We start from the raw sequence: 16645 nt of genomic DNA, 5'->3' as shown, positions 1-16645 counted from the left end.
GGCCATGACTCTTACAGGAATATACCAGGAGACGCCATTCAAGAGTTTTTTTCACATCGCCTCCTATTGACCTGGAGATGCTGGGGCTGAACCAGGGACCTCCTGCATGCTCTGCTGCAGAGCCACAGCCTCTTCCTGTTCTCCCATGTAGTTCTCATTGCTGCTACGAATGCTGCAAGGTGGGCCCACAGCATAGCAGGGCCAAGCAATCTTCTGTGTCTCAATCCCTGAAACAGGTTGTTCTGGTACTCAAAAAGGAGAGGGGGAGGGGGAGAGATTGGCTGGTCCCACTGCACTGCAGACTTAGTCCCTTGCAGAATTTTTGAATGATATTAAACAATGATATTACTACTAACCTAAATTGGGTCTGGAAAAGCTGGGCCCAACTCTTTAAAAATCTAAATGTCTAGATCGGCCTTCAGTCTCACCCATCTCAAAACCTGCCAGAGACCAAACTGGTTTCTGTTTTACCTCTTGGCCTGTTGCAGCCCTCCCACTTCCCAACAGAGCTAACTCCACTACCTCATGGAGAGACAGCAGATGGAGGACCTTCTGTCATAACAAAAGTAGAGGCAGTGCAGTAAAAAGGAAAAAAATAACAAGGCCCAAGTGCTGGGATGAGAAGTGTGGTGCACTAGTTAGAGTTCTGTAGAAGAACAAGAGTGACCCAGGTTCGAATCTCAACTCAACCACCTTGGGTCAGCTTTTTTCTCTGGCCCTGGCTTACCTCATAGGGCTGGTGGGATAACAAAATGAAGAAAGGGATTCTGCCTCAAGCTTCCTGGGGGTGGGGAAAGAACTAGATATCAGTACAGCAGCCTGAAGTAGCCTCACACTAAAGCTTTCTGGCAACCACTGATGTAGGTGCATTGTGAAACAACAAGAGTGCTAACTAGCTAACTAACCGGTGGCCTATGATGCAACCCTCAACTTCCATAAGCAAGTACAAGGTGGGAATACTCAGGAAATGCTTTATAAAACAGCTGCAAAATATCCCATCGTGATTCCATGGACCACAAGGGAGGGGCAGCGGTTTGCGAAACAGACGCAGCTGGGTTCGTTGAGGGGCTTTTCGTTCAAAACGCCAAATCTGTACATCAGTCCTCAAAGTAACTCTACAGTATCAGGAGCTCACATTTCTCAAGCAGCCGAACCAGTCCATTTTATTCCAATGAAAATGAGATACTTTCCAAGAACACCTGCCAAGACTGTAATTGCAGTATGAACGGTGGTTGCATCAGAGAGACGGACTCCTCCGGAATACAGCTTGTGACGCAATTTGTGTCCAGTAACACAGATCCTCTTTCCTGCAGCCCTGCCCCCAAATCATTAGTTATGGAAGTGTGCCTTGCCATTTAGCCTCTCTTTTCAAAATACTTTCCCTCACCTTTACCCTCCCCTCTTCTTTCCTGTTATTTGTTTACAAAATTTATATCCCACCTTTCTATTCTCAAAGGGCCAGCAAGTCATCTACTAAATTAAAACATACATATTAAAATCATATTATAAAACCATTTAAAATAAACCAACAAAACCAGAGATAGGGCTGGAGTGATATGGTCCCTACAACCCACTCCAGACAACATGCTGGCTGCAGCATTCTGCACCAACTGAAGTTTTCAAACACTTTTCAAGGGTAATCCCACATAAAACACATCACAGAAATCTTATCTAGATGCAACCAGGGCATGCACCACAACAGCCAGATTTTTTCTGCCCAGGAAAGGCCACGGTGGCTAACCAGAGGAAGCTGGTAAAAGGCACTCCTGGCCACAGCTGCCACTTGCTTATCCAGCAGTAGGCCTGGGTCCTGGGTCTTATCACATTGCCTCCAATCATTCTCTTTTAATTTTGAGATGTAAATCATGCTGACAGTGTATTGGTTATACAATATTTTTAAAAGTGTAACAGCTTTTTAAAAATTGGAGGCTCCAAACTCCCCCTCTGTTGAATATATGGGGGAATTTATCTAGCACAAGTATTCTGTGGCAAAAGGCAATGTTTTGATTCACTTACTCCTGGGGCAACCACAAAATAAAGAGCCAAAGGGAAAACATCTGGTTTAGTTGCCCTCAAGGATTCTTAAGCAATTTGTTTCTTTTTTCTTTGGGGAGGGCTCAGTGGAAGAGTGCTTGCTTTACATGCAGAAGGCCCCAGTTCTGACTCCCGGAGTCTCCAGTGATACAGGCAGCCCGGCTGTGAAGAGAACAAGATCGTAGACCTTGGAGAACAGCTGAAAATCAGACCTGACAATGTTAGCAAGATAGATAGAATCAGCCTCAGGTCATTTCATGCGTTCATATGACAGACACTTCCCTATTGCAAAACATGAACATTCCTGAGATTAATTCATCAGACTGTGGGCTGCTCCACTATGTCAAGTTACCTGGATTATCTGCGCAGCTGTCTCAGGTGTTCCCTGCCGTAGATCCTGCCCATTGATGGAGAGGACTTTATCATTCCGACTCAATTTCCCATTCTTGGATGCCAAACCTCCATCTAGCAGATCCAGAATAAAAATCCCAGGCTCATCAGATTTCCTGATCAGTTTGATGCCAAGGGGTTCAGACTGATCTCTCTTTATGAGAGTAACGTGGATCACTTCCTGATTTATTGTAGGGCTGGAATCCAGTTGCCCAGGCCTGGTGGTAAAGCCTTTCTCTTGCAACACTAGGAGGTGGAGTGTCGTGCAGGGCTGGCGCAGTAAGAAGATAGCTTGGCTATGAGTCACACTGCTAATGTTGACACCATTCACCTTGGCAGAAGGATAAAAACACTGCTGATCAGAATGACATCACTGGCAGTTCAAGATGCCCCTACCCAGCTCCCCTCTTGCATGCAAAGTGAAATATAGGCCACCAACATAACAAAAAAACAGGAGTCCACAGGTAGTGTTTGTTTCCTTTTTGTTGGCAAAGCTAAAACAAAGGCAAAAGAAAATCTAATGTGTTCTTTGACTTTAGGAATGTAGAGCAGGACAGTAAAAGCCAGCGATGGGAAGCAGAAGTAGAGCATCTTCAGGGAAGGGCACTGATAGTTCTTATCAAGATCAGGAGAGACCAGATCAAGAACAGCCCTCCCTCCCTTACACAAGTCAGGAGGTGCCCATGGAAAGAAGGCCCATCAGCCGAAACTCCGAAGAACCACAAAGTTCTAACCCAGAGACAGCTCAAGACATCCCTTTACTATCGGTGGTTAAACCCTTCCTGCATTCCCACCCCCCATATACCATCATCTCCTGGTATTTACTTCATTCCACAGTTTAAGTCAACATGGTGGTAGAAAGTCCCATCAAGTCATAGCTGACTTATGGCGACCCCTGCTGGGGTTTCCAAGGCAAGAGACTGATGGGGAGGGGGGGGGGGTTGCCATTGCCTGCCTCTGTGTAGCAACTCTGGTTTTCCTTGGAGGTCTCCCATCCAATTACTAACCAAGGCCGACTCTGCTTAGCTTCCAAGATCTGATGAGATCAGGCTTGCCAGGGCTAGCCAGGTCAGGGCATAAGTAAGTACAAACCAACTAATTTTCAAATGGCGGCTGATCTTTTATACTGTTCAATATTTTAAATTTTATCTAAATCCTCACCTCCATGATATGGTCTCCAGGTGCTATTTTGCCATCTGTGCCAGCAACTGAATCCCGAATAACTTCTTGGACAACTATATTGCCAAGTGCTGTGTCTTTGCCACCTACTATCCGCATCCCAAGCTCTTCCTCAGGGTCATCTCGGTGAATTTCAATTACACTTGTCTCTGCTAAAAGACTAGCTCTCTGAGGCAGATCTGATTTTGGAAATCAAAGAGGGATACAGATCAAAGATTTTAAAATGTTTTATGTCCACTTTTTATTGTGCTGCTCTCAAACAGCTTGACACATGAAACCTTAAACATGAAACGTATCCATCACACCTTGGCCTTCACACATTTATTGCCATGGGAATACATAAAATAAAAGCAAATATGGACAGCAAACAGAAGCAGTGAAGAAGGCAAATTCCATGAGAAGTAATAGCCAGAATCATAATGCCTTGACATAAATCTACTGTACAGCTACATTTGGCATACTGAGTATAGTTCCAGTCACCCCATTGTGGAGGGAACTGCGGCCTTTCAAATATTTTTTGGAGAGGGGAGGTGACTAAAGGTAGATACAATAGATTTATAAAATTATCCATGGTGTGAAAAAGTGGCTACAGTGAACTCCCCCATTCCCAGTAATAAAATCTGTGGACAACAGATTCATAATAAACAGGAAGTACCTTCTTTAAACAATGCATAATTAACTTAAGGAATTCACTCCCCAAAGATGGCTTTAGGAAACTTCAGAACAGCAGATGCTGCACGAAAAGCCAGGGGGAGGCTTGGGCCTCAGCGCCCTCCCTGCTGGAGAGACTGCATGTGGTTGGGCACTGTGAAAAACAGAGGTGGTGGTGGTGGACCTTCCCAGGGCCTGATCCAGCAAGTCTTTTCTTATTTATTTGTTTGTTTATGTCATTTATATTCTGCCTTTCTCACTGAGACTCAAGGCGGATTACATAGTGTGAGATCAGTACAATCAATGGCAAGGACAAGGACAGGCATTTCCATACAGTGTCAAGAACATTTCCATAACCAATGTCATAGGGTAAATGAATATAAGTTTACAAAGACATAGTATTAGTAAGGATCCAATATGGGGTTGAGGAATTGCTGAAACAGAACATAATCAATTCTAGGATTTACATTAAACAACATGAAGCACAGGTAGTATATAGAAGTACATATTTAAAGCAACAGATAATATGTAAGGCAACATAATGGTGAAATCTATGGTTTCTAACTTATTAGCGAAACATCTGGGATCCCTTTCCTACAATACCACCCTCCTAGCTGAGAAGAAGGCCCTTTTGAATAATTCAGTTTTGCATTGTTTGCAGAAAGCCAGGAACGTGGGGGCTGTCCTGACCTCCTCAGGCAGGCCATTCCATAGGGCAGGGGCCACCACAGAGAAAGCCTGTGTATGGGCTGCCATTGATTTAGCCCATGTACAGACTGGCACCTGCAAGAGACCCTGTTCAGATGAGCGAAGCTGCCGTGGAGGGATATAGGGAGGGAGGCGGTCCTGTAGGTATGCTGGACCACGGCCGTGAAGAGCTTCGTATGTAATAACCAATACCTTGAACTGAGCACAGTAACTGATAGGTAGCCAATGGAGTGACTGTAGGATGGGAGTGATGTTCAAGCTCCTGCTCGCTCCTGATAATAGTCGAGCTGCAGCATTTTGCACCAACTGGAGTCTCCTAGTTAACTTAGATGGGAGACCAACGTATAATGCATTACAATAGTCAAGTTTTGATGTTAACATAGCATGGATCCAGGTGGCCAGGTCAGCCATGTCGAGATAAGAAGCCATTTTCCAGGGTAGAGTGAGATTGTAGTAAGCATTTTTTGCCGCTGCCTTAACTTGTTTTTCTAGTAGTAGTGCTGGATCCAGTATAACCCCTAGGCTCTTAACCGAGTCAAATGAACTGCATCAAAAGTGGGGAGTACAATGGTTTTCAAGACCTCTGACTTCCCAACAAGCATCACTTCAGTTTTGTCTGGGTTCAATTTTAATTTGTTATTTTTCAGCCATTTCACTACAGCTGTCAAGGCAGCAATCTAAGATTTCTACTACATCCTGTGGGGATCTGGATAGCGAGATAATAGAGTTAGGTATTATCTGCATATTGATGACATCCAAGTCCATAGCTGCGAATGAGTTCTCCTAAAGGTTTTATGTAGAGATTGAATTGTAAGAGGTTTCTTATATTATGTAGAGGTTGAATTATAAGAGGTTTCTTATATTCTTAGCTACTTGAAGCTTATGAGCAAATATTCCTGCCTTTTGGGTCTTCTGTGGATATTCTAAGGCACGAATACAAGTACATCCTGAAGCACCTGTGCTTATTATGACCACAAATTCTTAAGGATGTTGCTATACAGAGAAATTTATTGAGAGGGCTGAGTATTTTACACTGAAAAATAAAATCTGGTGCCCCTAAACAACCCAAATTCTGCTGTCTGTATATATTATGTAAATCAGGCAGATTTGAATACTCTCTATTTTGCGTAATTCATTCATCATAGGGAAGAGCAAGAAATTATGCCAAACACGGAAGCCCCAGCCCCAAGTCACTAGATAGTTTATTCTGTCACCTCTCTGGCTTTTAAAATTTCAAGACATCGCCTGTCCCCTTAGTTCCAAGCATAACTTCACAGCTGTAAGGAGTAGAAAAGCGTATTTTTTTTTAAAAAAAAGAAAGCTAAGGTTCTACACCTTTTCTACACTCTTGTGAAAACACAACATAAACATAGCCCTGCATAGAAAGTTGCAAACTCTCATCTCTTCTTTAGGGCCATTGAATTCTTATAAATATGTCAGAAGAGAGGAAAACACACCTAATTCCTGCACACATGGCTGCAGGTTACAGTCCCTTTCAATCGTAGGATTCACTTTCTCTGGTCACTGAATTCCAACCTGAGAGAGAGAGAGAGAGAGAGAGAGAGAGAGAGAGAGAGAGAGAGAGAGAGAGATGCGTACCTTCTTCACTCCCATCAAAAGCTGGATTAACCAGCCCAGGTTCTGCGGTCTCCAAGGATACCACGGCAGCAATGGAGCTTCCAGCTACCAGCGTTGACAGCCCATTCACTATCTCTGGCTCTTTCAGCGCATTTGCTTCCAGTTTGGAAAGGGAATCTCCCCTCAACCTGGAGCGAGGGTTCTTCTTACTTTCTAGTTGAGCTTTGTATTTCCTGAAGCCAGGGCACCTGCAGAGAAAAGAGTTCCTTAGCTACAAAGGATGCAAGCAAGCAGACAGGCCTCACAAATCCTTTCACCACCTTTGTGCTGCGGGGTGGGGGGAAGCCAGGATTTAAGCTTCCCATCTCCCAGAAGAGAGAGAGAAAAAAACACTCATATTTTAAAAAAATTACTAATAAAGTCTTGCTACTTTTATTTAATTCATTTGTTTTTATTTATTATTTTTAAATAAATAAATGCAACAACCTTTTAATGCTGAAACAAAGGCTTTGACTCTAGAAAGTCAGAAGAATAACAGGAATGAATCAGACAGATGGGTCACCTGTGACTTTAGTTTTCAAGAGACTTTTGATATGCTCAGATGTTTCCTAATGGTTTCTGCCAGGCTAATTACATAAAAGGTTACCATGATTATTTACTTGGCTTGGCTCAAGGAGGCTTTCCCAATGTTAAACTCCCTCTAGGGCTGCCAGGGAACAAATGAGCATGCAAATTAACACTCCCTGCAACATATTTTCCAGAAGCATTACAGCCCAACCTAGGGAGGGTAGAGGGAGAAGAATGGGAGCCATTGATGAGACATGAGGAGGACATCTGTAAACATTAAGCACCAGAAACCTTCAGAAGAAACTTTCTTTATTGGCAAGTAAGTCAATGGGCACCTCCTGTAAACACACAATGGCTGTGTTAGTCAGGGACACTAGCCAAGTAGAAAGCAGATTTACAAAAGAAGATGTGCAGTATAGTGGTCAGAGTGTCAGACAACGACTGGAGAAACCCAGGTTCAAATCAATGGTGCTCACGGGATGATCTTGGGATAGTTGCTTTCTCTCTGCCCACAACAGAGCTGTTGTGAGGACAAATTGGGGTATCTGCTATCTTGAGTTCTTTGAAGGAAGGACGGGATAGAAATAATAAATAAGTACAGACTAGCTGTGGGCAGCTGTAGGTATTCTACAGCAATACAAATTAAAAAACACAACATGAGGGTGGCGATCTACTGTAATTCTGGTCCTTCTTCACTAAAAAAAGGGAAAAATAGATGTCACTATCTAGCTTATATCTGGCTCAACCTCCAAACTTCTCATGCAAAAATGAATACAGTCCCTCCCCCCCTCCCCCATCCTCAAACACCCCAGTTCTTCATTTGGGTTTCAGTTTCTTCCTAAAGATTAAAATGTAACTCAACCCTCATCAGCTGAGTCATGCTAGAACTCTGAAACTCTGAGTTCAGTAAACATGCCAAGGAAAGTTATCTGATAACACTCAAGAATGTTGATGACTCAAGAAAACAAGCTTCTGCTAAGTACACACACAACTGGCCGCCTGAAGGACCACAAACACTGTTAAGGATTCAAAGCAGCCTTGCTGGACAAAGGCCCACCCAGCCCAGTGCCCCTTGTCTGAAACAGTGAACAGCCCTGGGCCAGTTTGCTGGCCAAGCCACTGAAGGGATTGCTTGGGCCAGCACAATGAGGAATATGGCTCACTCGCAGTCATTGGCAGCTCAGGAGGCCTCTGGCATCTCCACGGCCGGCCAAATCCAAGCCAATTTCTGCAGCAATGCTGCCGGCGCTTGGCTTGAACCTGTCCAGTAACAGCACAGGTTGCACCAAGTATACCTTACCCGAGAAGACAAAATACCTCAAATGAGCCCCGAGCCCACTAGATGCCCTCAGGAAAACCAAGGAGAACTTGAACACAGGACTAATTATGTGTGGCACTAAAGATTAAGATAAACTCTCTCTGCCTTCACGTTCTGACTGAACAAGGTCAGTGCAAGACATGGGATTTTTGTGCTATCTTGCTTGGAAGAAGTGAAACTTAACATCTGGTCTCTCTTTTTAAAAATGCTGCAACCAAGATCCTCAAGTCACATAATGCAAAAGAGTGCACAACTGACAACAGCATGCACCACCAGGAGCACATTACAACTTCAATGTACATTTCACATTCCTGCAGAAGTTCCAACATTCTGACGGTGTTCATTTGGGTCCCCAGTCAATAGTGGGGGTGCTGCTCTTTATGATATTTGTGATCCAAAAATGTTACTTAAACTTCTAAAATAATACTGAGAATATTCTTAAATGTTTGTTAGTGTTAACTGTAAGATCGATATGCCTTTTTGTGACAAGTTGTGGCTCAATTCAGACACCAGACCAAATTATGCTGAAGAAGAAGTAAGCATATTTGGGTGTAACATCTGAACTGATCAGCTCCAGTTCGCTTGATTGACTGACAAGTGGGTTTTGCAATGATGATTTAGAGTAAAGAGTTCAAAATGCAGGATTTACTTCGTTTTCTGGTGACAAAGGAAAGTTTGGCATGTTGTTTAGTCACAGAGAAAGGTTTGGCACATGAGCCATCTCACCCCTACCAGAGGCCATTTACATCACAGAGGAGTGAACTCTTGAAGCTGAGAGTTGAGAAGATGGACACCATCAGCTGAGAAGCAGCCCTGAACCATGGCTTACCATCAAAGCTCCAAGCATCATTTGGTATCATTCCTAAATTAATGGACTAGGGAAAGGTAAAGTTTTTTAAAAACTTCTTATTTGAAACATGGCAAAATAAATCTGCATCTACTTCCTATCGTTTTTTATAATAGCAAAAAGCTTGAACTCCAGCTCTGGAAAGGTTACTTTTTAATCAGTAAAGAAATGATACTGAATCTACTTCATAATTAGAACTTAATTAGAACCGACTGACATGGTAGAGTACCAAAGGATTCTGCACTGAGTTATACTACTACTTTAATAAGTTGTAAATTGGTTTATTCTTTAGTAATGAAACCAGCTTAATCCACCCTGAGCCTGCTGGTGTGGGGAGGGCAGAATATAAATCGAATAAATAAATAAATCATCAAGTCATGTATTTGTATTTTGAAGACAAAATTTTAAAAATCTGTGTTGCCATTTTCACTGTATATGAATTACATCATACAAGAGCATTTGGTCATTTTTTTCTTTCTGTCTTACTAAAACAATACCAAACCAGCATAAATGCTGTTTTCTCAGCACAAACTACCACCTTTTTGCTTTGAATTCTACTGCAGAGTTGAGGCATACCTGCATGCAGTAAAATCTGCTATGTCACTCCCTTAAGATTGACTAGTTATGACATTGGTGAAACTGTGTGTGTGAGAGATACTGAAAATGTATAACCTCTCATATGATGGTAACATTTAACTTGCAAAATTAGTTAAGCAGTTCTATTATTTAAAGCATCTACAGTGTCTAGGCACTATATAAAATGAAAACACACATACACAGACTGCTACTGCTTATAATATTAACAGAAAACCCCAGCACTTTGCTGGCTGGGAATATGTTGCAAAAGCACAGTTCGAGTTAAGGGCTGCACAAAAGGCAGTCAGTCTTCTTTGGTCAGATTCAAAAACCTATTTTTGATTGCATTAATGTTTGTGGGAAAATTACAGCATGTCATACCTATTCTAATTAGATGGTGTAGAAAATTAGTACGATGGTATTTCTTAACTGGGCACAACTTGGTCCTCCGTGCAGGAGGCTTCGGAGGGGGCACTGCCTGCTCACTGCCTGTTATGGATGGAGGACAGTCAGGGGCCAGGGAGGTCTTTCATAAATTTAATGGAGGCTGTGGGAAAGGGGGAGCAGTAGCTAGTGATGTGGGTGGAGCCTCAAGCACAGCCAGATCATGCCATTGGCCGATGACTGAACACTGGGTCACTGAAAGCTGACCCATCCCTTACCATCCATCACTTACAACCTCTGATGAGGTCAGAATTCTTCTCTACCTACCCTCTCAGCTGGATATTGTCTGTAAGGAGGGGACATGGCTCCCTTTTTCCCAACAATCTGAACAGGATTTTATCAACAAAAAACAACTTTAAATGTTTTGAGGTTGAATTCATTGCAGTGGTTTCAGCAATGACACTACCCAGTTTCCATGCCACTCAAGACAAACCTGTCCAAAATAAACAGCCTGGCAAGGGCAGCATAGAAGTGACATAAATCTGTAAGGCCAGTTCCTTATTCCCATCACAAACTGCAGCTTCTACAGTGGGCCACAGCTCCAAAAGCAGGGTGCCTCGCCATGGTTCTGACTTCTAACACAGCTGCCACCTCTTTAGACCGTCTGTTCTCCATTCTCATGAACCTTCTGTGGCTTTGCAACTTAGTGCCAAGCTAGATTCAAAATGGAAGATTTAAGACTGAATCTTCCACAGACTTTTTAGCCTTGAAAGGTACTCCAGATAGGCCTTGATTTAGGGCCTGTGGCACTAATGGTGGAGGTGTGTGTGTTGGTAAGAGGGTCTCAACCACCTTTCCTTTCATTCAGTTTTTCTGATACAAATCCACCCGTACATTTCCCCCATGTGGCAGTTCTGGGGCAGGGGAACAATTAGCACTGGGAAAACTGACCAGAAGAGGAAATGGCAGTATCGTGCTCTTATGAGTTTGGTTTCTGATTTGCAAACGGGGGACATGAAAGAGATGTTGGCATTCACTACCATCGCTTGCTCCCACTTCTCTGGTTGTTCACTGTTTGCAATTCTTTAAACGTCCTGGCAACAATTTATAAACTACAAGGGTTCACCATTCTCTGTTCTGTCCATATAGACAGGTAACATGCAAGCTGAGTTAATCATGTACGCACCTGTTCTGTAAGTGAGCCTCTAATTCACACCGCTGCATAGTGTGTTTACAGTCCTCCTGAAAAGGGCAGAGGACAATGAGCTTATCTAGCAGGTTCCGAACCAGAAGGCTGGACTTTCGGCAATATTGGAAAGAGAGTTTTTTCCGATCCATAGGACAGAAGGTGTATTCCTGCATGAAGTTTTCAAGACACTTGAAACAGTATGTATGTCCACAAGGTGTGTCCATAGGCTGGAGCAAAGGCTGAAGGCAAATGTGACAAACCAGCTCATCGTCCACTTCGTCCTGGAAGTTATAGAGATGATTGTCTGGCAATAAGTGGAACTGTCCGCATTCATGGCAGAGTTCTCTGACTGTGGAAATGGGCTCTTCTCCTACAGGCTCACCCATGGTGCCCAGCATCTGGCGTGCTTACATCAGGGGAAGGCGGCCAAGTTCCTTGCTTGGCTGAGAAGATATCGGCAAAGAAGCGGGGCTTCTGAAACAAAGGAAGAAAACAAAGCCATCAGTTTTCTGAAATGCAAACTTGGGATGCTTACTAGGTTAGAATTTAATCAGTCTTTCAGGGAAAGCAATAATTCCCACTCCTTTCTCTCTGCACCATGACTCTTTTGTAGTTTTTATTTTAGCTTTCCTGAAAAAAGACCTCTTCACCTAACCAAAACAGTAGACAACCTAATCCAAGAAAGACTGACTTTTGAATTGTGTTCCAGGCTCCACACAAGCCTTCTGAAGTGTTTCAATGAGAAGATTAGTGACAGTAAACATTTGCACACCCAGGAAATGATGGGTGTATTCTAGGGAACACTCACTGTTAACAATGGCTAATTTGCCTACTAATAGCTGCCCCAGTTGGATGGCTAAAGCGAGGAGAGGGAAGGGAGTGAGATCACCCTTTCTGCCTGTGGTGTGTCTATGCAGGCCCCTCGACCCCAGGAACGAAACTTCCTGGGACAGAAATGGCTATAGAGGGAGGGGATGATGGAAAAGATCCCCTGTTCTTGAACCCACAGATCACAGGATCCAATCTATTCTGGCCTTCAGACCACCCCCACCCCCCAATTGCCCATCATGTCTTAGCCATTAACTCTCCAGAGGGGCTTAGGCAATACCCTCTCTGCAATATGAATACAATAAAACTGACCTATCATACAGGGTTTTTGCAAGGTTTACCAAGAGTGAATGTCAGAAATACTCTTTAAAACATATAAATGCATGGGAAAGCACAGTACCAGTATTTCTACTGGTGCTAACAAGTATATAACATTGTTAAAGCAATGAGTATTTATAGGACAGAAGACAATGCTAGGTACGGGGGGGGGGGGGAGGCTGAGATGACATTTCTGGCCTGGATCTCTTACAAGTAGCTAAATTTTTTAAAAATAAGACCATTGTCCATTACTCTCTCAAGTCTACAGTTTTGAGCACTCAGTGATGCTTGCTTTATGCATCCAGGCAGTGGATGATATTTATTTATCAAGCCACTGAAAAAACTAGCAATTGATCCACATTTTTACCATTCAGCATGATGTCACTGCGTTCATTTATGCTAACTTTGCATCTTGTAATACAATTCAGAATTTATTTTTAGTCCGCTGACAGATTTATTACTCAACAGTGACAAGCCTGTCTGAGAAAGGGCTCTTTTCAGACTAGTAATTTTGCAATTAGAGACAGAAACTAGGGATTATTTAAGGTTGGCCAATTATCTGTCATTTCCCCAGACCTAGACCATTGCTAAAAGAAGCTGGGAAGGCAATTTTCAATGATTTAAGCATAACAAATTCAAGAAGAGTCTTTGTTTTACCAACAGTCATTTCTTTTACCAGGGATTTGGTATGAGCGCTAAGTAATAACTGGTGCCTTTAGGTATTTATTGCGATGTTGCTACCGGGTGCTTATCATAGGCCTAATATATAAAATTCCTACACTTGGACTGGAGAAATTAAATTCACGTTCTCAGACTGAACCAGCCCGTAATTGAATAGTAACTGCTTTTAAAAAAACGGTCTGTTGACATTGATGTCAATATGAAACATGAATCTTTGCATGTGTTTATTTTCCAAACTTCTAAAATGCCATGGCCCTTTTTCTTGTTAAGAAGAAAAAGCACTAAGGTATAAGAAATCGAGTTCAAGCCTTATTGTTTTTTTTAAAATTAGAATATTTTTATCTTGCCTCTTCGTACAACTATTAAGGAGGCAGCTTCCAATATTAAGAGCACTAATTGATAGCAATCAGCACACTCACCTTAAAGCAACAGTAAAACCCACCATTCTAACACTGGACACAGACAAGACAGGCATATGGACTGGCTGGCAGAACAGAATGCACACAAAACAACAATAGTATCCCAACAAGCTCAATGCCATCAGAATTTCTGTAGGGAGGAATCTCCAGAAGCCAGGCTCTGCAACTGAGAAACCTCATCTCTGGTTATCCACTTTGCCTCTGCAGAGCAGGGCTCCTGTAGATGGGGTTCACTGAAGGGCAGGGAATGTAAAGTAATACCTTGGATCCAGGCCACTTAGTGCTTTATTGTATTTATTTATGTCGTTTATAGTCCGCCTTTCTTACTAAAACTCAAGGTGGATTACACAGTGTGAGATTAGTAGAGTCAATTTCAAGGACATTTCTATAAACAAGGCCACAGGGTAAATAAACACAAGTTTACAAAGATAAAACATTAGTAAGAATCCAATACAGAGTTGAAGAAATGCTGAAACAGAACATGAGCAATTCTAGGGCTGACATTATACCACATGAAGTACAAGTAGCTTGTAGGAGCACATATTTAAGACAACAGGCAGTATGTAAGGCAACATAGTGGCGAAATCTATAGATGCTTCACTAGTGAGTTTAGTGTAGCATCTGAGAGCCCCTACCTACAATATAAAAGCCTTTTTGAATAATTCCGTTTTGGACCATTTGCGGAAAGCTAAGAGAGTGGGGGCTCTCCTTACCTCAGGCAGGCCATTCCACAGGGTGGGGGCCACCACAGAGAAAGCCCATGTACGGGCAGCTGTTGATTTCACCCATGTGCAGACTGGCACCTGCAGGAGACCCTGTGCAGATGAGCAAAGCTGCCATGGAGGAACATAGGGAGGGAGGCGGTCCTGTAGGTATGCTGGGCCAAGGCTGTGAAGAGTTTTATATGTGATAACCAACTGAGCACGGTAGCTGATAGGTAGCCAATGGTAACAAACAGCTCTCTGACCAGTGTAAACTAGCATGTAGAGGAATACAGAACTGGAAAGAAAAAAACAGGGCAGGGTACAGGGAAGGGGCCCTTTAAAAAGGATTGAAAAACATGCCAAGTGAAACATCAGCAATAAGGGAGGGCAGACCGCTCAACTTTTCAGGTACCAAGGACATGCTCATGTGACCAAACGAGCCTTCGACAGAAGCTCACCTGGACCTCAGCAAGCCTCCTATTTTTATGCTGGTCTGTGACTGTGAAAATGGTGGCGAGTGCCTGACAAGGCCAGTCACAATAGGCAGTGAACCACAAGGAGTGCAAGATAACTTCAGCAAACTGTGCTTCAAAAAAATAATTCTCACAGCAAAAGAGGAATTGATCTGTTTTTAAAACTAAATGTAGAGTGTCGTGTTTCTCAGAAGGCCTGCCACCTTTCAGCCTTGGAGGCCATATTCTGTATTGAAAGGGGTAAAAGTTCATCAGGAAGCCTATAAACAAAGGACCAAGGCAGACTGAGGGCGTCCCACGTCTATGCTGTGATTTCACCTTCTGTTTTAAACCTCCCTTTGTTGCAAGCTATTTGGGGGCCTCCTGTTAAGCACTAAAGGGGCATATCAGTAATTTTACATTAAATGCATAAAAGGTGGGCTACCCCCATCGTCATGTAATTCCTGCTCAGTCACACCGAATTCTTGGAGATTAAACGTATCTGAATTTTAAATCACTGAGGTGTCAGATTTCTCAGTGCACCAAGGAAGCGCTGAATATACTTCATTCACTGTTTTGTCTTCACTGCATAAAGGAAGCTGCTTGAGTCTTTTAGAAACCCAGACACGACCTTTGTGATTAAACACAACCCACACCTGTTGGAAAGATCGTAAGGTGAACAGCTCTTCTAAGGGTAGCAAGCTGGAACTAGTCTGTTGTGTCTTCTATGACTCAAATCACAAAGCAGATGTTCCATGTAGGACACACCAGTATACTTTCACGCAATGAAGCTCAGAGCCTAAGAATTAGTTCCATGGCATTATGTGTATAAATTGGGCATCATTCTGAACCTCATTTATACCCCACTCCAGACTGGTCTGAATAGTCCTGCTTAGACTGAGAGCCAAGCTACAAGTGACGCCTGACACAGGTTGGACACTTGTCAGCTTCCCTCAAGTTTTGATGGGAAATGGAGGCATCCTGGTCTTGCAGCTGTAATGGAGAGCCAAGCTGTAAAACCAGGACGCCTACATTTCCCATCAAAACTTGAGGTAAGCTGACAAGTGTCCAACCTGTGTAAGGCGTCACTTGTAGCTTGGCTCTGAGCTTGTCAGGACTGAGCTAAGCAGGTTCAGTTACGGTCTGCACTCAGCTGGAAGATCAACAAGGAAGATTGGAGTTGCTATGCAGAGGAAGGCAATGGCAATACACCTCTGCTTGTCTCTTACCTAGAATGCCCTGCAAATGGAGTCTCCATGAGTCAGTTGTGACTCGACAGCATATTCTTCTTTTTCTTCAAAATGATCATATCCACTCCAATTCAACAACAGAGGAAGAGAGATTTCCTTAAACGGATGTTCCCTTGAAGCTTCTCAAGGGTTTTTCAATGCGAAGATTAGTAATGAGGGGCACAAACTTTCCTGTAAGACAGCTGGCCAGTTCCAATCTTTCACCATGAAGCGATAGGTGCATTTCATATTTATAATTCCCAGAAAAAACTGTAAGGCATTTTGGAAGTCTTTCATTCATAGGGTCACCAAAGGTCGGAGGCGACTTGACAGCACATAACACACACAGTTCCCAGAAGACATCAGGGGGCCCAGCAAGTGCCCCACATGAACTGACTACACCCTAGATTTTGTTCCAGAACTCTACAATATGCCAGACATGGATTCCTGGAGGGAGAGGGTATGCCTGTGGTAGAGTGCATGTCCACGCTGCTCTTTAGTACCACAAGTGGACAAGCTGTTTTTAAAGCATGGCATGAAGAGATATGCAGCAAGACTTAACACTGTTGGAACAAACTTGGTAACATTGTCTA

General features: G+C 43.1%; 1 protein-coding gene across 1 annotated transcript in view; it reads right to left on the bottom strand.

Moving 5' to 3' along the window:
• Nucleotides 1-16645, bottom strand: part of LOC129341381 (ligand of Numb protein X 2-like) — a 58372-nt gene that overhangs the window by 11949 nt on the left and 29778 nt on the right. The window contains exons 2-5 of the mRNA XM_054996544.1: nucleotides 11419-11895; nucleotides 6562-6788; nucleotides 3586-3782; nucleotides 2387-2755 (exon numbers count right to left, since the gene is read on the bottom strand). Of these exons, the coding sequence (XP_054852519.1) occupies nucleotides 2387-2755; nucleotides 3586-3782; nucleotides 6562-6788; nucleotides 11419-11819 (1194 nt within the window). The 5' untranslated portion in view covers nucleotides 11820-11895. The remainder of the gene's footprint in view (nucleotides 1-2386; nucleotides 2756-3585; nucleotides 3783-6561; nucleotides 6789-11418; nucleotides 11896-16645) is intronic.

This window comes from Eublepharis macularius, chromosome 13, assembly GCF_028583425.1.
Source record: "Eublepharis macularius isolate TG4126 chromosome 13, MPM_Emac_v1.0, whole genome shotgun sequence".
Lineage (NCBI taxonomy): Eukaryota > Metazoa > Chordata > Lepidosauria > Squamata > Eublepharidae > Eublepharis > Eublepharis macularius.
The sequence above is the reverse complement of the archived record's forward strand: the minus strand, read 5'-3'. Positions and strand labels throughout refer to the sequence as shown.